The 25,593-nt window shown below is 41.4% G+C and overlaps 1 protein-coding gene across 5 annotated transcripts in view; it reads right to left on the reverse strand.

Annotated features, from left to right (window-relative positions):
* Positions 1-25,593, reverse strand: part of LOC130172254 (RNA-binding motif, single-stranded-interacting protein 3-like) — a 167,000-nt gene that overhangs the window by 105,455 nt on the left and 35,952 nt on the right. The window contains exon 1 of one of the 5 annotated variants that reach the window (XM_056380830.1): positions 6,197-7,648. The exons of 3 other annotated variants lie outside the window; for them this stretch is intronic. In XM_056380830.1, coding sequence (XP_056236805.1) covers positions 6,197-6,271 — 75 coding nt within the window. In that variant the 5' untranslated portion in view covers positions 6,272-7,648. Of the gene's footprint in view, positions 1-6,196; positions 7,649-25,593 lie in introns of those variants that run through there. One more of the 5 variants, XM_056380829.1, reaches the window with a different exon arrangement.

Genomic DNA, 25,593 nt, shown 5'->3' on the forward strand with positions numbered 1-25,593 from the left:
ATTCTTTTCTCTACAGCCATCTGTTCTCTTTTTGGTATACTGCACTGTACTCTCGCTCACATCCCTTCTTCTACTCTATCCTCCATTCTCTCTCCCTCCTCCACATATTTTTCTATTACAAAACTGGCAGGGGTGAGCCTCTCTCACCCCTCTGTGCATGCGCCGACCCGCTGAAGCTTTTTCACTCCTATTTAACATAGCGAGGCACTGGTCAGCGTCCGCTACTGTACTGGGACAAGAATAGAACAGCCCACGGAGAATAATAAATGGACATATATGGGTGGTTAGGAGAGTCCCTTTTAAGCAGTAAAAACTACCCATGCCCGGCAAACTGAACAGATGGTTGGAGAGAGAGAGAGAGAGAGAGAGCCCAGAACACAGTGGGAGAGAGGCAGAGAGAAAGAAGGGAGAGTGTTGGGTAGGGCATTAGAAGAAGGCAACATAAGGCCCTTCTCTATTCTCTACAGTGGCATATGATGCTATCAAGAGCAGAGCGGAGATCCAAACAGAATCGCTGGGTCTTAAACAACAAGCACATGATAATATTGTCGGTTGTAAAACTACAACTGATGCAGGCAGACAGATGTGTGAGGAGAAACAGAGCATGAGCAGAATGCATGCTGGGCTATAAAGCCTATAACCTCTGTTTACTTTGCAGACTACACACACACACACACACTATTCAGTTTCTGTATGTGTGTGTGATGTGTGCTGCATAATTTATGGTTGCTGTTTCTGCTAAGGCGAGGTACTTTATGTTTGACAGGAGGAGGAACAGAAGCTCCGAAGGAAACAAGGAAGGAAGAAAGGAAGTAGTGTGAAAGGGAGTATGGGGAAAAAAAAAAAAAGATCAGTGGATGAGTTAATCAATTTTTTGGTGTCCTCTTTGTGTTTACACATGCGTTATCTCCATGTTGTGTGTGTCCCTCTCAGCCCCCCTGCCTTTATGATGTTTACTCATCACAGCAAAGCCAACCACTGACCACATTTATCTAGCGCATAATAGAGAGTAATTGAATGTGAAAAGCTCATTTTTGAAGGGATGGAATATTCTATTTAGATGTCCGGGCGTGTCCGCATGTGTCATTACTTTGATATCAGCTGAATGCTGTTTCTCATTACCCTAATTAAAGCTCCTTGTGTGCCGCTGAGCATATTAGCACACTGATCTGCAGCAAACTACTGATCGGCTGGTTGATAATGCTTTTTTTTTATTTTTATTTTTTTTCCTTCAGCCTCTCTCTTATCTTGCTCTCAGTGATTATTATCACAGATTCACATCCTCGGTCAATCATCATCAGAAGCTGAAAAGATAAAAAACTTGAATAACTCTACTTCTCCACGTATGCATATACAGATGAAAGTTCTCACACAGGCGTATGTATAGAGACGTAAAATCACATGCAAAGTCAAAGTAGAGTAAATGTTTGAGATAAGGGAAATGAGGCATAAGGGGAGGATGAGATGGACTCGAAGGTATCACACAAATTTTACTATTTTAACCAAAAGATAAGAGGAGCGTCTGACTTATCTACGGAAGAGTCCAGAAGATTAAACGTATAAAAATGTTTTCAAATTTCTCATAATCAGAAGCGTCACAGTGGAAAAAACCCAATGTTTGTAACAAGACACATTTGCCCTGTCTAAACCAAACAGTCAAATATGTCATGGATTTCACTTTTCCACTTCTTTAAAAAGGCAGCCACGTCAGAGTTTGTTGTTAGCGCAGTGAATTTCGCTGTGATGACGCATCTCACCACAACCGCAGGAAAATGTCACAGAAACAAACACAAGCTACGGTAATTTGTTTTGCACTTTGATTTGATCCAATTAGAGATTTCACAGTATATGTGTGCTGCAAAATGTAAGAAAAATGCTTTTAGTAGATTAGTAACTCATGCCCTCTACACAACAGAGCGGGTATCTACAGTATGCCAGCTGAAACCAGCTGACAGGTGCAATTAAGAAAATCCCAAACATTGATTGTACTTAAGAATGATAGATTTCAGCCATAGCGTGTCCCTCCAGCTACAGCTTCTGGTTAAATTTTAACAAATCACACAGAGAAAGCAACAATGCAGCTGCGCTTGAGCATTAACCCTCCCCATGATCCCCTCCAACCCGCTTACATCCATGATTAAGGGCCACGGGGCTCACATAAGAGGGCATGCTGTCCCTCCCCTGCACCCCCCCTGCTAATGTATACTAACTGTACCTACGGCCCATTATGGAGGCAAAGCAAGAGCAATTCTCTGTTTAATAGCCTCACATTTACACACACTCTGTCATCTGTCTAAGGATTGTTAGTTTAAGATAGTCATTTCATAACAGCCTTTGTGTGAAGGTGGTGCATGTGTGCATGAGTGTGTCCTATTGTAGGGCAGTGATGGCAGCAGACACACACACACACACACACACACACACACACACACACACACACACACACACACACACACACACACACACACACACACACACACACACACACGACTGATTTCCACAGGAGAGCCTCAAGTCTCTGGAATCAAGATTAATAAGAGGCCATTTACATCTCCAATCAGATCAGTGAGCGAGAGAGACAGAAGAGTGAGAGAGAGAGAGAGAGGTGGAAAGTGTGAAACAGAGCTAAAAAGAGACCACACAATAAATACAACCGCTAATTCTTTGTCTGCTTTTGTCCATTGTACACAAAGAGCCTGAAAACCACCTGCACACATACATACACACCCACAAACATTTACACACCCCTGCTCACTCTCACACACACATTCCTCATATCAGAGAGCAGATCAAACACTGGGCTGTTGTCAAGGTCCATATAGATGTATAACTGAGCTATTCCATGGGGCCCCTGACACACACACACACACACGCACACGCACACACACACACACACACACACACACACACACACACACACACACACACACACACACACACACACACACACACACACACACACACACACACACACACACACACACACACACACACACACACACACACACACACACACACAGAACTGTTCTTCTGGGACCTACAGAGCTTTAATGACAGCAAGCTGCACTGAGAAGGGGTCAGGCAGGAGAGTCAATGTTCAGAGGCCACACACACGCAGACACATATTCGCATTACCTCACACAGCATACTCGCCTGCACTTATACACACACAAAAGAGAGCAGATAAATTCAGCTCACGCTCACACATGCACTGACGGACAAAGTTACAGGCTCATGTACATTGGCGGATACAAAGCTGACATACAGATGCAGTTTTTATTCATATGAGGATGTATATGCAAACACACACACACACACACACACACACACACACACACGCAGGCACAGCCGTGAGGGAACACTGGGGAAGGTAGGATCCAATTTGATTTGACCTTGACAGCACAGAGGGAGGAAGGGACAGAGGGAGGGAGGGAGGGAGGGCTGGTGGGAGGGAGGGAGGGATGGATGGAGTACAAGGAATGAAGTGATGGTCTGGGCCAGATGCCTGTTGCAGATACTTGAGAGAAATGAGATGACCTTGAACTGATGGCGACAAATCATAGAACAAGAGACAGCGGTGTGACACGGTGACATCTGTACGCATAAAACGATGTGACAGACGTGCATCAAATGTTGAAGTTAATCTAACATACATGTGCATGCGGCATAATATCTTGTGTAATAAACCTAAAATCAAATATTTTCCTGGATGCGCCTGCGTTCACTGACCAGGCCGATGAGAACTGCTGCTCCTTTATAATGACAACAATTAGGAGAAGGCTTTTAAGTTCAACAACGCCGTAAATATGCAGTGTCAATGCAAAATTAATGATGAAAATGCTCCAGAAACTCTGGCTGTTGAAGTTTTTTTTAAAGAGTGATTTGTCAAAAAATTCAAGATCAATTTAACGCTGTCATTTTAATTCATCCTGTTGAGGGAAAAATATATAACAAAAAACAGTTTTGCTGAGAGACAATTACCACAGATCTCCGGAGTTTCTTACATTGGCGGGACATTTTTAAAACACGGTTTACTGTATATTATCCAGCTGCAGATGTGCATTTCCTCTTACAGATTAGCAAACAAAAAGGCCTGCTTATCACTGGAGACGTTGTTTATTACAACCAAATCACAGATGTGCATTAGCAAACCGTTCCCAGCTTCTGTTTGTTCATCTTGAGCACATTCTTAAGAACATCAGACAGCCCCCAGATGTGAATGTGTGCAGCTTTGAGATCAGCAGATAAGTGGAAAATGTTGACACGCTGCAAACACAATCCGCGCCGCAAATGTATCCCACAGTTAACTGGGACTATTAATTTTATTTTCTAAACTAAAGCTGAAGATCTGTTGCAGTAAATTGGTTTCATTTTTTGCAGAATAAAACACTTTAGTCAGTACTTGACTGAGCTGAGTTATTTTGATCTGTATCAGCTTTATTAAGCCAGATAAAATTCCGAACCTTTGTCTATTGTGCCTCGGTGCTCTCCATCACCACCAGCTCTCATATGTGCAGTAATTGTCGTAAACTGACATTATCCACAACTTGTGGCAAGTGAGGCGTGTGTTATAAAAAGTTAACAAGCAGTGGAAACGTCTTCAATATGGAACCATTTTCAATTGGAAAATGAAAGCAGCCTAACGTTCACTTGTAATCTTTTCTTTGTTCTCTTTGCGAGGCGGCAGTAACAGCTTCTCTCAACGTGACAAATTGGATATCGTAAGACTTTTAATTCTGATTGTCCTTTAAATGTTATTTTTAGTCTATTCGGTCTTTTTGGTCAGTGGTTTTTGTAATCACAAGAGATATTTATAGTTTTACAGTTTGCTATTGTTTAAATGAGAAACATTTGAGCACGCAGATGCAGAGCTATTGGTGATATCTAAACTGCCTTCATTTTAATAATTGTATGAGATTTTGCTGTATGCACATTATTAAATAACTCGGAATGAGGTTTATAGCAAAAAGAAACTTGTTTGAGACTAAACTACCAATGTGTAGTTTGCTCAACAGAATCTGCGATGTTATGCTATTGGCCTGCAAATGCATCATGCAGTCTGAGTTTGGTTCAAGGTTCAACGTATTTTTAGCAGTGGAGCATTTTCTTACCTGCTCTTCCCACACTGTGTCCACCCTGTAGCATGATCTCTCTATTCTCACTGCATCCCACTCCTACACTTTTATCTTTGCTTCTCCCTCCATCTCTCTTGCCAGCTGACATGTACACATTTATTAAATATTGCAGCAAACCTGCCAACCCCTCACACTTACTATCACACGAAAGAAAGAAAAGAAAAAAACAAACAAACAAATGAATCACAGCAGACAAAGAGAATGGCAGGCCGGGCGATATGATGCAGGAGCAATTGATCAGGCCACAGTAATCCATTTTCTTCGTCTTGGTGGTGGAGGGCTCAGAGAGAGAAGTGTGGTGTGTGTGTTAGTATTTGTGTATATGTGGGTGCACGCTCTGTGTGAGTAAGAGAATTGGAATAAAACTGAAAGCACAAAAGAATAAAAACTGAGCTCAGTCTTCAGTAATCAGATCAGCAGATTGGGTTCCATCAACCTTGTCTACAACATGCTATCATGAGCTGGGGATGGCCAGTGAATGGACGGGTAGAGGGTGGGGGTGGAGGGGGGTTGACAGAGAGCGGGAGAGGGACAAAGTAGGAGAGAAAGCAAGGGCTGAGAGGGAAGGGTGGGCCTCATGCCCTGAACTTGAACTTGGAGCTGGTGGGGTCGCAGAGAGGAGGATGGGGTCAAGCGCTCAGAGTGGATGGAAAAAGAAAAAACCAGCTGAGTGACACCAATATCTCCCTGCTCAGAGACAGATGGGGGAGAGGGGGACATGGTGCCATTTAGCAAGCTGACTTGTGAGGCAATTTCACTGTCTATCTCTGTGCTGTTTCAAACTGTATCAGCACAGGACGTAAAGTGTGTTGATTCTGGTCTTTCCCTGGCTTGGTAAAACACATCGGAAGACATGACATCGGAAAAAAAGAATTTTGTCCTAATCTGGTACCGACAGCAACAAATTACGTAGAAGGTATTAAGCTCATAAACAGAGGGGTTGCAAGATGATTTTAAGATGGTTACATGATGAAACACTAATGTGTATTTGCAACACACAAACACGTTTATTCCCTTTGGGTTAGAGGGGTAAAATAGGTCAACCTTGCTGACCATCCTACCTTGGTCTGGAGATAGTGGGGGTAGTAGTAGGTGTAGTGGGGGTACATTGGCTGCTGCTCCAAACGTTTTCCCATGTAGCTGGAATCCAATTGAAGGTCCTGGAGGCTGGAGAGAGAAGCTCACAGGTGGGGTACGATCACTCCAAGGGGCTGGCCTGGATCCTTCAGACGACTGTTTCCAAGAGTCGAGGGATGCAGAGAGAGAACGCTCTCCTCTTACTGACGTGTGTGTGTGTGTGTGATAAACGCACGGAGGAAGGGATGGATAGGAGGACAGTTAGTACTTGGGATATTAGTCTGTCTACTTGTCTGGGAGCTCAGAGGGAACCTCACAAAACAATTCTTCCTGTGGGTCTGGAAAAAGAGACAGAGAGAAGAATCTGGAGTGGCAGCAGAAAAGAGGTTTGGGAAGACGGAGGTGGAGGGTGAGGAAAGGAAGATATGAAAGGATAGTAGGAGGCAATACAGGAAACAATAGGGGAGATTAAATAGCAGGACGGAGAGAGGGTAAAAGGAGAGGGAAGAAGAAGAAGAAGAGGATGACGAGGAGGAGGAAAGAAGGAATGGATGGGAATCGGTTGACGGTTCCGTGCACTCTCCGCTCTAAAAATCAGACTCACTCTTCTTCTTCTCTGCTGCCCTGAACATGCCCCTTCAATTTCCAGTGTCTCTCTCTCTCTGCTTGTCTCCCTCCGTCTCTTTCTCTCTTCCTGTGTATCCGTTTCCCTGTCTCGTTCTTCCTCCCTCTCTCTCACACACACACCAGACGAGACCCTGATCCCACTGGGAGCTCGGCTGTATCCTGGAGAACGCACGCTGTCCTCTGCTCTATCCTCAAAAGACAGTGAAATCAGCGATGAACTCACACATGGATGTGGAGCTAGAGAGAGAAGAGGAGGAGAGGAGGAGGAGGAGGAGGAGGAGAGAGGGTGGTCTGGAGCTGAAGCTGTGACTGCCTTTTTCCTCACTCTCTCTTACTCCCTCCCTCTTTTGTTAAGCTCTGGGGATAGATAGGTAGATATCGCTGGAGCCCGGCGTGGAGGATGAGCAAAAAGAAAAAGCCTGGGTAAAAACTCCTCTCAGTCAGGAAGAAGCAGATAGCCTTATCCAGACGCGCACTCACACAGAGGAAAATCCCTTCTGATCCACAAGGTGCCTCCTCCAACTCTCTTCCCTTTTCTTCTCTTCCCCTCTGCAATCCTTCTCTTTCTTCTCAAGCTCTCTCCCTGACGGTTTGCTTCCCACTGCGCCTGGCAGCCGTCACTGTGTGTGTGTGGTGGTGGTGCTGGTGGTGGTGGCGGCAGCAGCGGCGGCGGCTGTGGTGGTGGTTGTGGAGGTGGTGGTGGTGGTGTGTGCGTGTGGTATGTGTGTGACTGTGCATGTAACTGAGAGGGGAGTGTGTTTGTGTGGCTGTTGCCGTCTGCTCCACTCTGCGTGCAGAGGCATAGAGGGGCTCGGCTTCAGCGCAGCTACGCTCCTCCCTCCTTCTCTCTCTCCCTCTCTCTGTCTGTGTCTCTCGCCCTCTGTGTTTTTCATGGAACTATAGAGCAGTGGGAGTGGTTGGTCCTGCCCTCGTTCAAGCCCTGGGGTGGGTGTGTGTGTGTGTGTGTGTGTGTGTGTGTGTGTGTGTGTACTAAATAGAAACTGAGAGAAAAGGAGAGAGACAGAGATGGGCTGTTCTTGCAGGCAGGGAGGCGGAGCTGAAGAGCAGGAGCTGGGGTAAAGGGTGAGAAGAGGATACACAAGAAATAGAATTTGGAAACAGAGGGGCCCCCCTACTGGCACTCTATAGGGGCAACAATGGCATAGTTTCCATAATAAAAGTCTTTGGATTCCTTAAACTGAGCAACATATTTTTCAATTCCATCTGAGCTATTATTTAAGGCTAATCTCTATTATACAACATCACACAATCAGATGACACATACACAGATAAGCAGATGCATGAACACAGGTCTGAATGACCCTCCAAAATGTGTGGTTGACTGCACACAGCGATGCTCCATTCACACATGCCCAGTGAAGGGCCCAACATAGAGTGTGTATGTAGTTCAACGGTTAGGTGGCACAGTGACCCACTGACACAGTGCTGCCTGTTATGTGATGTAACCAGGTTTAAGTAGAGCTCTTACGTAAGCACAGTGAGCCATGCATGAAAAGGCAGCTCTGCCCTCTGACTGCAGCTGTGCGCGTGTGAAAAAGAGACAAGGGTTGGCAGACAATGCAAGTTCACTGCAGTGGAAAAGGTGCACAAGAACAGAGTGCAAACGCAGAACCTTTCTCTAAGATAAGGGCTTTATTTCTTGTGGGCAATTAAACTACTTTGCAGGCTGTGATGCAAACACGCATTGCCGTCTTTGTGCTATTGTGTCCTCGTATTAGAGTTTTCTGTCACTATGCCCACGTGTCTGTCTGTATTTTTATAGCCTTCCTATGTCAGCTTTAACAATAAACACTAAGGATATGTTTGGCTCAGAGGCGTGCTTAACAACAAAACATCATTCAGTGCAACATATAGAAGGTTGTTGTGTAAAAATTAAAAATACAAGTTATGTCAGGCGCCTACAACACAGCGTCTCCTGAAGACATCTCAAAAGTTCTCAAAAGTGATTTTGACGATTCTGCTTCTTTGACCACTCGACAACAAATACATCCAACATGTCTGATCCAGATTAGGACCACACAGATGTGATAGAGAGCAAGGACAGTTATTCAACTGAAACCAACTCCCTCACAACATACTAACCAGTGTAAAGTAGCCATGTGCAGAGATGCTATTGAGAGGTGGCTGAACATTGTCTGCACCACTGATGACGACAGTGTTATAGTTCCCCTAAAAAAAACAACAACTGTGCAACTACAGCGGTGTCTCTGTAGATTGCCACTGGTTTCCAGTTAATCAAGAGGATTTTTACTTGACTCTTGCCTTGTCTTACCTCAGCACTGGTGTGTGAAGGCAGCTGTCTGAGTCATAACCTATAACACACTACAACGGTAACATCATGTCTGGAGGCGAGCCTGGACAAGCTGAGAATCACTTTCATTTTCTGTTTCTTTCTTTTTTTGGCTGTATTGCCTTGATAACCACGTGACAAAATTATTTATTCCTCAGACTGAAACAAGTGTGTCATCAGGACTGCTTACATTACATGCTGTGATTTGTATACGGTTATTATTTTCAGCTATGCGTTAATAGTCAGTCTTTGTAATTGTCTATTTGTATCAATATTGATTATGTTTAATATGGTGGTGTGCTGGGGTTTTTTTTCTTGTTGTGTCCTGTTAATTATGCAGTGGTTACATTTTCCCATGGGAATAATTACAGTTGCTCTAATCAGATATTATGTTCTGCTATATATTTGCTTTAGTTTAACCTTGAGAAATATATATATACTGTATATATAACCAGTGGCTTTTACATCTGAAGAACCTTGTAATAGAATGTTTCATGATCATACTTATCAGTTACAGCAGCAGCAGAGATTTCTTCTGTCACCCAAAGGAGCACAGACAGGAAGTTAGTCATCAGCTAAATGGCTGCTTGGCCTATATAGGGTATGGTGGAGTCAAAGCAAAATGGAAGTCAAGAAGTGACTCAGCCAACAAGGGCGCGCAGCTGTAGCAGGTTGAAGCCATCAGATGACAAGTAGTTAAGATAAGCCCAAATGTAACACAGCAACTATGCTCTTACGCTAATAGTGACGCACGTCCCTGCCTCTGCACGCATACTCGTTGAATGAAAAGCTGCTTCTAATTGCAGATCAATGGCATTAGTCAATAATTAAATATTAAGTAAAACTGCCCAAAGTTACCATCATGTGCTGGAAGACCCAGAGAATGGGTGTGTGGCGAACACTGAGGTCAAGTTGGGGTGGTGGAAAAGTCGATGAAGCTTACCATCTTTACTCAATGACACTCAATCTATATTTTGATGAAAATAATATCAGCTAGTTCTCAAGGCCACCCTATATTTTATATAATATATAATATTATATATATTATATAATAAAATATATTTTTCTACATTCTGTATAGGCTACCGCTCAGTGAATAAAATAATGCTCCTCTGGCTCACAGAGGAGTTTCTGCATGAGCTAATTTCGCAGTAATTCCAGCCTGAAGTTAGCAGTGAAATATATAAGCATGTTGAAGAGCCACTGCAAGAAAAAAAAAACAGGCTGTATTGATTATATTGCACTTGTAGTTCAGGAGCGTGCATTCCTAACTCTTTGCAGTCAGAAGGGTTATACGCACACAGAGCAGTTTGATGGAGGATGGTTATACATTCATTCAACGGCAATACGCAAGGAATGCCAAACGACAGAGGGATACAGGGAGATTGTGAGTGTGTGTGTGTGTGTGTGTGTGTGTGTGTGTGTGTGTGTGTGTGTGTGTGTGTGTGTGTCTGTGTGTCTACTATATATGAGTAGCACAGCAGCCAAAGTTGTCATGAAAAATTAAGATTCTGCTGACACTGCAGTTTGGGGAAACAAAGAGAGAGAATTGATTCTTCCAACTGCACAGTTCACTCCTATTATGAGAAGCACAATCTTTACATCTCGCTCTATATTCTGCTGCCACAATAAAGCTTCCTAATTACCTTGTCTAGTGACAAGACAGCCATAATGGTGGTGGTAAATACACACTGGTTAATTGCATTAATTTTAATATCAAACAGACTTGAATTACATCTTAAGTACAATCTAATTGCCTATTTGTTTCTAAAGACTGAATATGTATCTGCTGCATTTGCATTTCTTTGCAAAAAGGATCTTCTTCTTAGCAGAGACACTGTTTTCCATGTCCAGTGCTTGACAAATACCAGACAAAAACTGACAGCTGGAGCAAAATATCAAAGTGTTGTCATTGACACTGTGTGTTCTTACAGGCTCCGGTCATCAAAGTAGTTTTTAAATGGAGCAGGAAAGGCCATGCTGTGACTCTCATGTGTTCCTCTCATCGCTGACCACCAGATGTATAACAAACACTGAGCCAGAAAAAAAAAAAGAAGAGTAAAAGCCTCACATCTTAGCTCAGATACAGCTGGAAAAACAGAGGAGGTCATGATGACGATAGGCCCATTCTACAGAAGCCGCTCTGGTCGGTTTTCAAGGAAAACACTAGCCAGGATATCTTGACACACACACACACACACACACACACACACACACACTCTCTGTGGTATTTTCACATAGCAGATTTACAGTGGTAAATGGACTATTACATCCAATTGCCACACACAGCATGAGGGAATTTGTCTCTTTGCGAGTCTCCTGAGATACAAACAAAGAGACCGCAGAGAATGAAGAATAAACTGTTTTAGGTTTCTTTGATCCACGAAATCGAATAAGAAGAATTAAATAATTAAGAAAATAGAGCCACTATCTCAGTCAATTTAGCACTGAGTGTGTTAACATCCAAATTACATCCAAGCTAAAACATTTAACCTTATTCATGCACCGTCAGTATCCTGCAGAAGAATGTTTTGGTGAAAGGCTGAGCAAATCCAGTAACTCTAGGCAGCTGTAGCTCAGGTAGAAGAGCTGGTTGGCCATTAATTGCAAGGTTGGTGTTTCAAATCGTAATTAAGCCCCAAAGTGCTCCTAATGTGCTGGGAAAAAATTTAATAGTCTGGACAAAAGTGTATCTCTGTATCTTAAATGACGCACATTTTCACAGACGACACACAATACCAGACTAAGGCCTCCGTTGTGACTTTCGATCTGAAAGGCGAGAATGACAAGAATCAAACAAAGACAGCTGAAGCCCATCAGAAGGCTATTTTGCAGGAGCCTTGCTCGCTTTTCTTCACAACTGTCCTTAAAAAATATACAATTTTCAACAATGAAGTGAAAAACGTTTGATTATCAACACTTTTTTTATTCTTTCACCCAAGGATGTCACAATACCCACAATTTGGTCGTCGGTACCAGTGCCACTGAAATTCCACAATTCTCCACGACACCAAATTTGATATCAAGGTGCACACACAAACACGTACTTGCATACTGGCTTGCAGTTGCCTATAACTTGTCCCTGATGATCAGCCTCAAACGCAATGACTCATGAAGTGTTTCTTTCCCCCAAGTCGCAGCGCAACTTTTGCTGCTCCCGCACTTGCTGCCATCATTCCACATGTTGTTATTGCCACTGTGTCTACCTTCCGTCTTCTTATTCTTCCTTTTGTATTTGAAATCAGACTAATCAACAACTAATCAACATAACTTCTACTTAATCAGATTTTGAAAACTAATTTCGGTATAAGTTATTTTCCAATTTCTGTATTGCAGTTCTATTATCACTGAATTTCCCCTGGTGAAAGGCTTCCACCAGCTCCGTTTAGATTGTCTGTCTGGAGAAATATCAGATAATGAGGAGGGCACAGCTCGAAGCGAACAACGATGCGAATCATCATTTCATACTGAAATGTATCCATTGTAAATTTTTTATATGTAAACATATACAGTAAAACAGCATAATCAAACACAAGATAACGTTGTGACATTGTGATAATAGCTTTAAATAGTAAATAGTGGTTAGTATTGGTAAAAATGCAAGCAGATTAGCTTGATAGCGGTAGTGCTAGCTTGCTTCAGTTACATGTACATACAGATTGTAGTTGTAGCTGCAACTTTTTGTCAAAAACGGACAGTAAGACCAACTGCACGAGAAGTAAAAGGTGGGAGCCACTTTTGAACAAGAGAGAGATCTTTTTTTCCTTAGCATAGCAACATTCGAGGCTGAGGTCTGAGAGGGAATAAAAACAGCATTGCCATCTTTCCATCATTCCTTCTTGATGGAAAGGTATTTAGAGGTAATTTCACTGCAGCCAGTTTAAACATTTTCTAAACTATCTCTGTAGCCGTAAGAAAAATCACTTCAAACCAGTAACCCCTTGTACAACACTGTACGCTTCATTACATGACTGAATCAAAATGGTGACAAATCACCTTAGGCCCTTGGCAAATCCCGCTCCTCCCATCCCCCTTCTCCGCTCCCCCACCCCTCCCTTCCTACCCACCCCATCCCGCTCTCCCCTTTCCTCTCCTCTCAACAGCAAGCCACATCTCACTTTAACACAAATCATCATTTTATTAAAAAAGAAAAAAGAACAGCGCGTCAGTGGATTCATTTGAACAATTATGCAAATCAGACAGGAGATGAAGCTTTTATTAATGTTAGAAAAGTGTTGCATCAGATAGTGCTGAAGTTCATTAAGTTACTCTAGTTGAAGATGAATACAGTCTGATTAGTTTGATGTCACTATGGTGTGTATCACATTATCATCTTGGGCTGTGTCAGCGCAAAACTCTCCATGGATCCTCTGCCCGAGTAAAATAAGGAAAAGGAGTGTTTTTTCACAGCTAAAATGTGCAATTTGGATTAATAACCCTGATGTCTGCATTGTTTTTTTCTCAACTTTTTTCATTACTTAGACTTGCATTGTTTCTATATGCGTCAACTACAGATTTTTCAGACTCCTCAATTTTTTTCTATCGAACCAGGCTCATTGTTGCAAACCTAATGTCATCCTCCATGGCTCTCTCCCCCTCTACCTCTTTGTCTCCCTCTTTGTCTCCCTCTTTCTCTCTGCAGGTACCGGGCCTGTGAGGTGGTGGACTGTGACTGACTGACTAGGGCCCATGCTTGCTGTGGCTCCGAGGGGTAATTAATTTCAGAAAACGACCGCCACGTCTGTCGGCTTTTATAAACGAGCGTTTACGCGCTATGGACAATTTAACCACTCCACTGAGCCCGCCTTGACAGAGATGAGTAGAGAGATGTGGGAGAGGGACAGACAGAGAGAGAGAGAGCGAGAGAGAGAGAGAGATAGAGAGAGAGAGAGAGAGAGATAGAGAGAGAGAGATAGAGCGAGAGAGAGAGGAGTGGGGGGGGGGGCATGCTGCCAGGTGACTGATGGGAGATTTAATCAATAGAGTAAGCACATTTACTCTCATGATGCTCACCCAACATCCATATTCATAGTGTTAATTCTCTCAACGCCTACGCTGTTGCACACCACAAAAATTATACTGCATGAAGGATTTCACTACATCTCATCAGGCCTCATCAAAGGCCAGTATCATCACTGCTAATTATCTGTAGCACCATGGACTAAACATCATCATGGTACTTTAGTCAAATGATTTTCCTCTAGATCTAAGCTTAATTCGATATCCAAAATAACTACCCTCCATTATGTTTTGGCACATACACCTGAACAACCCAATTTTCTTCTTGTTACTGTCATTGTCTGCATTTGGAAGCATGCCTCACATCCAGAGAAAACAAAGGCTACATCAGTACAGTGTCGCTCCTTCCTCAACAAAACTGTGAGTTATGGAGTGTTTGTATTATTGAAAATATTTGGATTGGCTGTTACTGGACTGTGAAAATGGGCTGTAAAATGTCTGGTTGTTATTAACTGTACTTACGTGGATTCAGACATTAAATGACATCTCTTGAGGCTCATGATAAACCGTTCAGTCATTCACCACCCAAAACTTCAGCCCTTTGTTCCTGAAAACATACTCCACCTAGAAAATTGAACTACTTAGACTCTAACTAGGTTGTGAGGATATGTAGGAGTGGTTGTGTTGGATTGTACACATCTGACTTTACATCTGAGGCAGAAGCAACAACTGGGACTGACATAAAATTAATCAGCTATGTATTTGTTCATTGACTAATAGTTTAGGTTAAAATGGCAAAAAAATGAATCAGTTCCAGCTTCTTAAACGTAAACATTTTCTGTTTTTCTTGGTGTTAAATGATAGTAAGCTGTATATCTTTGGGTTTCCACTGGAAATCTTGCAATTGAGAATCCATCTTGCCAAGCCCCAAGCTATATGCTTCTAGCCAAACCACAGTGGTTTGGACTAATCAGCATCCTATGAGGGAGGAACTACTGCAGCAAGAGGTGACTGTTTGTTAACAACAATGGCAGCTCCTAAAGAAGTTAGCATAGATGCTGCTATAGCATCAGTTGTATCAGAACTGGAGAGTATTTCTTCACTGAAAGAGGGCAAGACTTTGATTTGAATTACCAACTGGCTCCGCTGGTAGTGAAAAAAAATGGGAAGAATGCAGAATCTGATTGGTTGAAGTTAGCCCGTGATAGATGGTGACAGACAGATGGTTCATCCAATCACCTGCCAAGTATTTGCTGAAAGCGCCTGCCCTTTTTCAAACAGTTTCCAACAAAGCCTTCCCAGATGGTTCGTGTAACAAACCATCTGGTGCGTCAGGTTAGGACTGCTGGTTGGACAAAAGAGTACATCTGAAATTAGGTGTCTCAAATTAAGAGATAGGCATTTTTAGCTATATGATGACATTATGTAAACCATGTGATTAACTGAGAAAATAATCAGTAGATTAATCAGTAATGAAAACTAGAGACCATCTTGCGATAAGATCACACCAGCTGTGACAACACGTTGCTGTTCTGACAAATGAGTATTCAGTAATTATTACTACATTATTACATGAGTACTCAGTACTCATGGGTCGGGCCACATCCATCTTCAATCTGGGTCTTCATTTTGATCTCTAATATACACCTGTGAAGTTTCCTGACTGTATCTTGCATGGTTGTGACACCAATCTTTTTGGTGGACACCAATTTGTTCCCAAATGTGGCAAAACACACACAAAGACTCATAGGTGAAAACACAACAATAGTTTTCAGTTGCAGCCCCAGAAAAAAACAAGTCAATCCTGATATGAAACACACAAACTGCATGTATTGCTATGCTGTTGACATGGGTAAAGTTACACCACGAGGGACATCTTTTCATCCAAAAAAACATAAGAAAACATAAGGAAGTTTCTTCAAATAGTGCACTTTTTTTTTCCAAAATCATTCATCACTTTAATCACTTTCTTCTCTCTTTTGAACATCCGCCCTGCCCTGAAAAACTGTGGTCAATATAATCAAATCAGCTTAAGTTTTCTCAGTGTTTGACTGTTATTATAACTCAACAGCATGTAACATTCCCACTTTCTTTCCTCAGAATTTCCAGAGCCCAAGAAGTGCAGAGCCACACCGCAGTCACTCGGCACTCGGTCAGCCGAGTCCTGTGAAAACCGTTCTGTTTGCCTCTAACACTATTGGGCTGCCAGACTATTAGTGCTACAGCCCCACACTGCTTTGTTCCCCCTGCCAAAGCAAGTTACATGGCTCGCCTCGAAGTCAGTGTTTTCACAGCTAGACATACATTACTGCGCGACATCCAGCCCAGGGGCTTATAGATCTGCTGGATTGTATGACAGGAGCCTTTATGGGTTCGCAAGAATGTATGACAGCAGTCTGCCTACCTCAATACTTGGCAGGGGATAACTATAGTATACCACAGTGTAGCAGCAATATGAGAGGCCTGCAGCAGCAAGTGTTTCCATAGCTACAGTGGGCCGAGGGGATTGTTTACTCTCTGAGAATGAGAGATTAAGAGAATGAGTGATTCTGTACATATATGCTGAGCGATCATTTCTGCACTCATGTTGTGTGCATGAATGTGTGTGCGTTTCCCTTCTAGATGGAGCAGCTCTTAATAAAACTGTGAGGGTGCCTGAGAGCATAACCCACTGCACTGACTTTTAATAACACCCCCTCACCCCTCATCTACCATACACACAAATACATATGCACTTGCTGTCACACACATTCAAAAGCCTACACACACATGCACATGTGCACACATACATTCAAGCGGTACGCTTTGCCAAGTCAGTGTAATTAGGGCAGCATAATGTGTTTACCTCTCTGAGGTACGAGAGTTTGATTAAGGAGCAGCCATCTGGCAGAGGAGAGGAGAGGAGAGGAGGGGAGGGGAGAGGAGAGGAGAGGAGAGGAGAGGAGGGGAGGGGAGGGGAGGGGAGGGGAGAGGAGAGGAGAGGAGACGAGAGGAGAGGAGAGGAGAGGAGACGAGAGGAGGGGAGGGGAGGGGAGAGGAGAGGAGAGGAGACGAGAGGAGATGAGAGGAGAGGAGACGAGAGGAGAGGAGAGGAGAGGAGGGGAGGGGAGAGGAGACGAGAGGAGACGAGAGGAGACGAGAGGAGAGGAGAGGAGACGAGAGGAGAGGAGAGGAGAGGAGAAGAGAAAAGAGGAGAACCGTAAATTCTACTTCAATAAACAAAATCAAATGTTTTATTGTGATCATTATTCCCTCACAGACATGTCTGCACCACAATCAATCAGTAGAATTGCAGCTCAACCTCTACGACAAACTACATCAGACATAAACTCGACCATAAACAACCGCAACATCTTCCCCATATCACCATCACACAGACATAAACCATTGGTGGCAAATGTCATCATTTGGTATGTCCCTTCTTCAATATGCCCTTAATTAGGTGGCTGGGCAACCTTTTTTTAATACCAAATAATGATGGGTGTTAAAATATGACCTCTTCTAAGACTTAGATTTAAGCACAACCATCAGTAATGACAATCAGCTGACATACAGTAATTAACATATGGTTTTGCAGAAATATTTTACAAAATCTCTCATCTTTCTTGTTGCTCTTGCTGTAACTAATGGCATGTGTTGTTCCTACCTGTAATAGCACCTACTAAATGTGAGCAGGAACAAAGCCAACACAATGAAAATATAGTATTCAATGTAAAAAATGAATGGGTGTCAGTGATGGAAAAAAGCAGGAGGCAGTATCTTCCAGGATACAACCTTCCTCTCCCCTCCCTGTGGTACCTGACAAGCCTGTAGCTAAGCTCACCCTCAGCCATTACTTCTACTATAGCCTTCCTGCTCCATTAAACTCAACAAGCTTAACTCAATGGCCTTCATTCCTCACGGCGACGGCTTCTGCTTCATACCCTGGTGGCTTTTAACAGGAGAGGGGCAATTTGAGTGGGGGGACAGCATCTCCCTTGTTAACACAAAATATGTCATGCATTGCCCTTGTTAACTTTAGAAGAAAAATCTGTGAAAACAATATTTTACCTTGCCCCTGTTGCTGAATATAAAGATACTGCTCACTGGGGACTGAGGCAAGGACCTAACAACTGCAGTAAAAAGGAGCCATTAAGTTATACTGTCCTTGTCCTGCTGTGGCATTTAATCGCCCAGTTTTAATATGCGAGAAGGAAACGACATCACACTTACAGTCCGGTGTCGTGCACGACTCTGTACTGAGTCAGCAATTATTGATTACAGAAGGAAGCGTTTTGGAAAATAATCTGTTTTATGGCAACTCCTGGAGTCTTACTGTTAAAACGCCCAGGCCTTACACTGAATATGACATACAGGAAGCCCTGTCAGAGAGTCCACAGCAATGCGCAAACTCTGAGAATCACACACAAACACAGGTGAGATCAGCCATTATGGTGTGGCTGGTCACTCATACAGGCGTTCCCCTTTCCTTATGTTACTTGTTTGTCCCCAGTTTGTCTTTGTCTGTGTTTGTGTGTGTACTTGCTGGGCGTGGCTTTCTGGATTCCTGCTCCCGCCAAACCACCTGCACACCTGCTTCAGATCAGCTCATCTACTTAAGAAGCTCCTGCAGTATTTGAATCCCGTTCCTCACTCCACTCTACTCCACTCTTTGCCAGCCTAGCTATTGGTTGCCTGTGCACCAGGTTTATCTTCGCCTGCTTGCCAGAACCATGTATCGCCCACCTCCTCGTCATGGCTATAAATCCTAGCTTGAGATCCGGTACCCAGCCTGCTTTGTGTTTGTTCCTCTAGTCCGGCCCAGTCCTCTTTTCTGCTGCCCATCCCACACTCCAGCGATCCCAGTCCCAGCCTCAAGCCATCATTCCTAAATTCTACAATAAAAAGCCTCTGTTGCACCGCTCAACTGTCTCTGTGTCTCAGTCCTACCTTTGTGTCCAACAAAAAGCTTTATTCAAATCATAACAGTCTCTCAATTTCAAATAATATGTCTCTTTTTTCTTTAAAATTGCACGGCGGTCCTCAATGAACATCAACCGCGGAGGAAATTGAAAATTTCACTGACGAATATCACAGCAATCCATGCAAAATGCCGATCAGAAACCCAACCAGCGCACAGACGACTCATCCAAGAATGAGAAACCCAAGGAGCGCTACCGGGAATCTGACACCTCTCAATACCAGAGTTTTGTGATGGAAGATTTTGCATACTTTGACTTAAAAAGAGAGAACAAGTGCTTGAAAATTACTGTTGAAACCTTGACTAAGGAAATGTACAATATTGTCAAAGAAAATAAGACCATATTGGACATACAGACACACAGCATGCAGGAAAACCTCATTTTCTCTGGGATCCCTGAAAATAAATCTGCAAATCCGATAAACATAAAGATATCATATGAACTGAACTAAAGGTTCGCTCTCATACTGTCAACAATATAACTTCTCACCAGGCTCATAGGCCTGGAGATAGATATACAGCAAACAGGTAGCCTGGGCTAATCATTACAAAGTTTGCACATTACCAACAAAAGGAGCTGTTGAAAAGCAGGGGCAGAGAATTAATAAAAAACTCACTATGGCCTCAATAATCAATTCCCCTGCCAAATAAACATATGCCACAAGAGGGTCTATCCCATTCTTAAACAGCACCAAGCAGATGGGAGAAGAGCTTCAATCACCATGGATAAATTGTACATTGACGGCCAACTATTCTGTGGTCTCAAGATTGCTCTGAGGTAAAAACAAAAAACATTATATACCCGAAATGCAAGCAATGTGTACAAACCAGTGTTCTTTAATCTCTTTGTTTGATTTTCTGCACAATTTTTTGTTTTATTTTTCCTTTTTCTGTGACTCCAACCTTTTTCCCCTGTTCTCACTCCATTTGTTCCCCTGCTCTCTTTCCTAAGCTCTGTTACATCTTTGTCTGACTTATGTCTCTGTAATACCTTTTACACTGTATGTTTCTGTTGTCTAAGCTTAAATGTCTGATTCTGTGCCTGTACAGCTGAGTGTCTGTTTCCTTTGTTATATATCACACGTATTTGGAGTTCTTGCTCAAGTGATCCTACAGTAAAGCTCATGGATGCACTGTGCACTGTAGGATGATGTTTCCATTTGCATTTCTGCAATTAATGCTAGATCAAATGCTATAAAATGATCATTGATGTTAATGGTGATGGTGATTGTATGATGTTAATTACAATAATAACACAATTTCACAAAAAACTAGTTCTAAATATGGCAATGTTTAATATTCAGTTTATTTCTTTATTTTTTCAGAGCTTAATCTGCTAGTAGCCAAAAATCAACCAGATGACCTTCGTAAAGAACTCTTTGAAGCCAAATATGAGCTTGATATCATGATGAATAAGAAAAAACAATTCCTCATACAGAGAGTCAGGTATACCCATTTTGAACAAAATAACAAATCTTTATATAATTGTAAACATTTCTGGCCAACAATGCAACACTGTCATTCATTTAAACCGGAATTAGAAATTCCTCTGTCAACAAAGGACTTTTATCACTCCTCCTTAAAATTAATAAATACCTGAGGTCAAGGATGTCCACTCTCACCCCTACTATTTGTCCTGTTTATTGTACCCCTACCAGATACCATCCACCAAGAAACCAAAACCACTGGAATCAGCATCCTGAACACAACCCATAAGGTTAGTCTATATGCAGATGACCCATTACTATATACACAAAGTCCTCTAACATCACTTCCAGTTATTTTCAATCTGATTGAGACATTTTCCACCATGTCAGAATCTTCAATCAACTGATCAAAATCCACTATTCTCAGTTAACCAGTAGAATTCTGTGATCCCTAATCTCTCACTTAACATTCATTTAACCAACATTCAAAATCTCAACATTGATATTTCCTCCAACCTTTCAGAGTTGTTGGAATTGAACTTAATTCCAATTCTTAAAACCAGTGGAAATCATTTAAACTGTTGGAATAACTCACCATTCTCATCTGCCAAGAATCAGCTTTTTTCAAGACCAACTCCAATGAAAAATATGTTTTTAACCTTGTTAACATGTCCATGTGGCGTTTTTTTATATAATACAAGACACATAACAATAATAAAAATAAGAAATAACAACTCCATAACTGCGTATTTCCACCATGGAACTGTAGTGAACCAATGACAGTCTCATAAAAATGGCCTCAGACCGCCAGGGTTTCATACGTCATCTAACCTAAAGAACCAATCCCCTCAACTTGTGGGGACAGGGGACGAGTTAAATAAACCCAAAACCTTTCATTTTCTTCACAACACACTGCTCTTTCACCAGTCACCAAAACCTTGTCCGTATAGGGAGCAGAAGTTTGCATTACGACAGCCATAATCACTGAGTAAGCTACAGCTATTTACAATCTAACAAACAAATGACTACAATTACCATTCTGATACGTCTTCTAGTCACTGAGTGTGGTGCACAACAAACTCCTCACTCATCAACAAACTCCCAAGTCTGACTGAAGCTCAAACATGTGCGGCCTGATCCAGAATTTTTCAATGAGAAAGTAAGCATAGATGTGCTTCCAGCCCGTTTTCCTTTTTTTTTTTTCAATTCTTATGACAGAAAACCATGTAAATCAAAATATTAATCAGAGCAGAGTATTTTTTAAAATGTGAACTCTCCAAATAATTGTACTCCATCACTTCCATGCCAAAACATCATCTTCATCATTTTGACATTTGTGTTAAATTGTGTCATAATTAGTGCATGAATTTGTGAGTTATAGTCAAAAACATATCATGTGAGGTCAGTGATGTTGACCTTTGACCACAAAAATCTAATCATTGAGTCCAAGTGAACGCTTGTGCCAAATTTGAAGACATTTCCTCAAGGAGTTACTCATATATCCAGTCACTAGTATGGGACGTACGGATCAATGGACAACCTGAAAACATAATGCTTTCTTTCCTTCCTTTCCCTTTCTTTCTTTCCTTCCTGTCTTATTACTATTTTTGCTATTATTGTTGTTGTTGTTGCTGTTCTTGTTATTATTTTGGTTTCGGTCACCACTTAAGGTATTTACCAATGTAATTATCATTATAATTATTGAACATAAACACATTCAAACACTGAAACACCAAAAAACAGATTAGAGGCAATTTGTGCTGCGAGGGCAGACAGGTATAACAGAGGGACTTTAACTGAGCCTCTCTCAAGTAATAATGTGAGGTAAAATTTGGGGAATGTGTATCTGGGACACATAATAAATATTTCATGGCATATTATGAATAGGTTCTTTGTTTAATTAGACTTGGAGAGTTGTCCCCTTCAGCCACTTCTGTCACGTTAGCATGAAAAAATACGATCCTTTCCACTTTAATTATAAAAGTTCTCCAGGCCAATATGCTGCGTTATAATTCATTCATCAACTTTTATATAAGTATAAACTATAAAATCTGTCAGGGGGAGGCATTAATTACATGATTTAAATATCAAATATTACTCATTTTCTCTTCTCTAAAACTTTTCATACACATACTGTATTTGAAAGGGTATTTACTCAGCATGACTGTGCACAGAAACCCACTTTATAACATTTTGAGATTAGTTGTAATTGTATCAGCCAGTAAGAAATTTAATAACATCTGTGTAAATCGCAACAACTGCGGGTACTGTAGCAATATGATGGCAAAGAACCTGAAACAAGTACACCAGATTTAGATTTTGATAGAAAACTTTTCTTTTCACATTAGCATTTAAATTCCTAACTATGTGTATTTGAATTGTTCTGAAATAAAATATCAGGACCATATTTATCTTAATTAAATGCAATTAAATTCATGCACATCCTTTTAAAGTTAATTAAATCTGGCTCAAGCCTGCCAACTCATTACAATTGCTGGCCTAGTTGATAACACACAAACACATTTATTTTGTATATAGTATGTACTATATACTGTGCACATTGCATATCTAAATTGATGTTTAATTATATTAGATTTGCTTTTAGCCATTTAATTTTTGTATCTTTCCTGTTTGGTTTGATTTAAAGCAAAAAATTGGTTCGTGAAACTCAGTGCTCATCTTCATCTTTAAACTTCTTAACAAAAGACACTTGTCATTATTTTCCACTAAAGCTCATATTCTTTCTGTTTGTGCAGCACTGCAAGCTGAGCTAAGTCAGATGAAAATGCTGTACTGCGCCTAACATAATTAACTGCAAATAACCTGACTCCACACCTTCTGCAGCACTCTGCATAGGAAACTTCCTGACCTGACAGCAATTATCTCATGAAATTTCTATGAAACTCTGTAACAGCCATTCCTTTTCTCGGTTTCTTTCTTTCTTTCTTTCTTTGTCAGAGATTTCATTGTGAAAGCCTGTAGTGCCACAGTCTAACACACCAGGGAGGAAACACTGGACACAGCTCTAATGCCTTTCATCTTCGCAGACTGGGAAAAGCTTCCTGTTTTTCAATGGACACACTAATTAGCGTGGATACAAACATGCACTTAGCTCAGACAAGATGTGAACAGATGCATACTTTGCACACAAGCACAACAGCACACACAGATACATGCACAGCTACACAATCATCGCACAGTGAAAATACAGTGAATTCTAATTCTAATACTAATTCATTTTCCACACACCAGGTCTTTTGTGCACTTTATACCGCAACAGCAGAGGGGGAGTTAAGTGGGGAGGGGGGCCACACTTCCAGCGTAGTTTTTACGTAATATTTTCTTTTCTTTGAAGTGGCACAGCTAAATGAGTTTTCAAATCTCCATAGGTTTCAATACCACAGAGAAATACGACCACAGTTGATAGGCACCACTTACATTCAATTATCTTTGTTCCACACACGGAGCATTAACACACGCACACACACGTGCATACATACACAGACACATCAGTTATTTCTGAGCGGAGGAAAATTGTGACTCTCATTACCAGCCCATTCTGAATACTGAGGCACTGCTTCAGAGCCCTCTATCTAAAATTACGTAGATACAGTGCTCTGCTGCACTTCACATATACATCAAATAAAACGACACATCGAAATCCTGTGGGGTTGTAGAAACGATGATGGAAATGAAATGCTTCATTAAGCAACAGCTATGGCTTTTGTTTTGTCAGACATCCCATGAATTCCATGACGTTACTTTATGTGTACCAACACACATCGTCTTAGTGAGAGATGCTTTGGGTTATTTTTCTATTGCTGGAAGTACAGTCAATTAGATGGCTACTAAAACACAAAACAATTATCTTTATCTATTTCCTTTAATCAGATCAAAGGAAATAGATAATTTTTTTGTGATCATTGGGTTTGATATGGGGCTTGATGAAGTTACTAAACTGAGAGCCATCATGGTCAGCATACTTCACACTTGGTTATAGATAAAATCTTTTTTTTTTTTTTTTACCTTGTCCTTTTGGTAAACCAAATACCTTCAATAAACATGATCTTGAATTATAATTACATTGTGACATTAAAATAATGGTGAAGATCCCCTAATCCCACTCAATGTATCACTCCTTTCATTTTCATGTAACTGAATGAGATATCACACAATATATGTACTTTGACATTCAATAAGTGATATACAGGTATGTCACATTATGAAATATATGTATACTGCATGTAAGCAACATCATATGGTTGGTTCAATGTAATGATGCAAAAACATCAATAATTGAGTTTGTTATCTTTTAAATACAATTGTACAATACAGTCATTTTGTGAAATAATAACACCATATGGTCAAATAATCATGGCAGAATTCCACTAAAAAGTGATAAATGATAATATTTAATCATCAAATGCTGTAACTGCACTGTAGTGCTCCAAGATACATTAGTGTAATTTGAAAGGATAGCGCAATTTGAAAGTAAATATCATCTCATTTGGACTTGAAAAATTTATTTTTTAAAAATTCAACCAGTTATTTCCTGAGCTGCATAAGCTCTGTGGAGTAATTTGTGACAGAATATAGTCTACTTCAGTTTCCTGAAGGAAAAAAAAATTGTAAGATAACTCGTTTTGTGTTATATTGTAACCCTCACTTCGACTGATATGAGTCCGTATGACAAAAGTACACGATTCCTTTAACCTTTAACATTACCACCCCTAAACTCCAATGTGAAGATGCATTATCTGGTTCAATCCATAAGCAGCCACCTCCACCCACTTATCCATCGAGAAGATGCGCATCACCAACTGGACATCTCCCACTACAGATGTTAAACTGAATTTAGTTCACAGCGTCTCTAGAAGTTTCAGCTGCTTTAACCGACACCCCTGCTTCACCCCACCAACATTCACGTGGCTCTTGGCACAGACTGGAAACTCGACTGTAGCTCTTGGATTCTGGACAGTGCTTCATCACATCTGCGCTTCTCCGCCTCCTGTGGCGGCTCAATGGGGGAACACGTCAATAAATCTAACCGTCACCTAGCAGGGAAATTAAGCTGGCAGAAAGATGGACGAGAGAGCT

Source organism: Seriola aureovittata, chromosome 7, assembly GCF_021018895.1.
Source record: "Seriola aureovittata isolate HTS-2021-v1 ecotype China chromosome 7, ASM2101889v1, whole genome shotgun sequence".
Taxonomy (NCBI): domain Eukaryota; kingdom Metazoa; phylum Chordata; class Actinopteri; order Carangiformes; family Carangidae; genus Seriola; species Seriola aureovittata.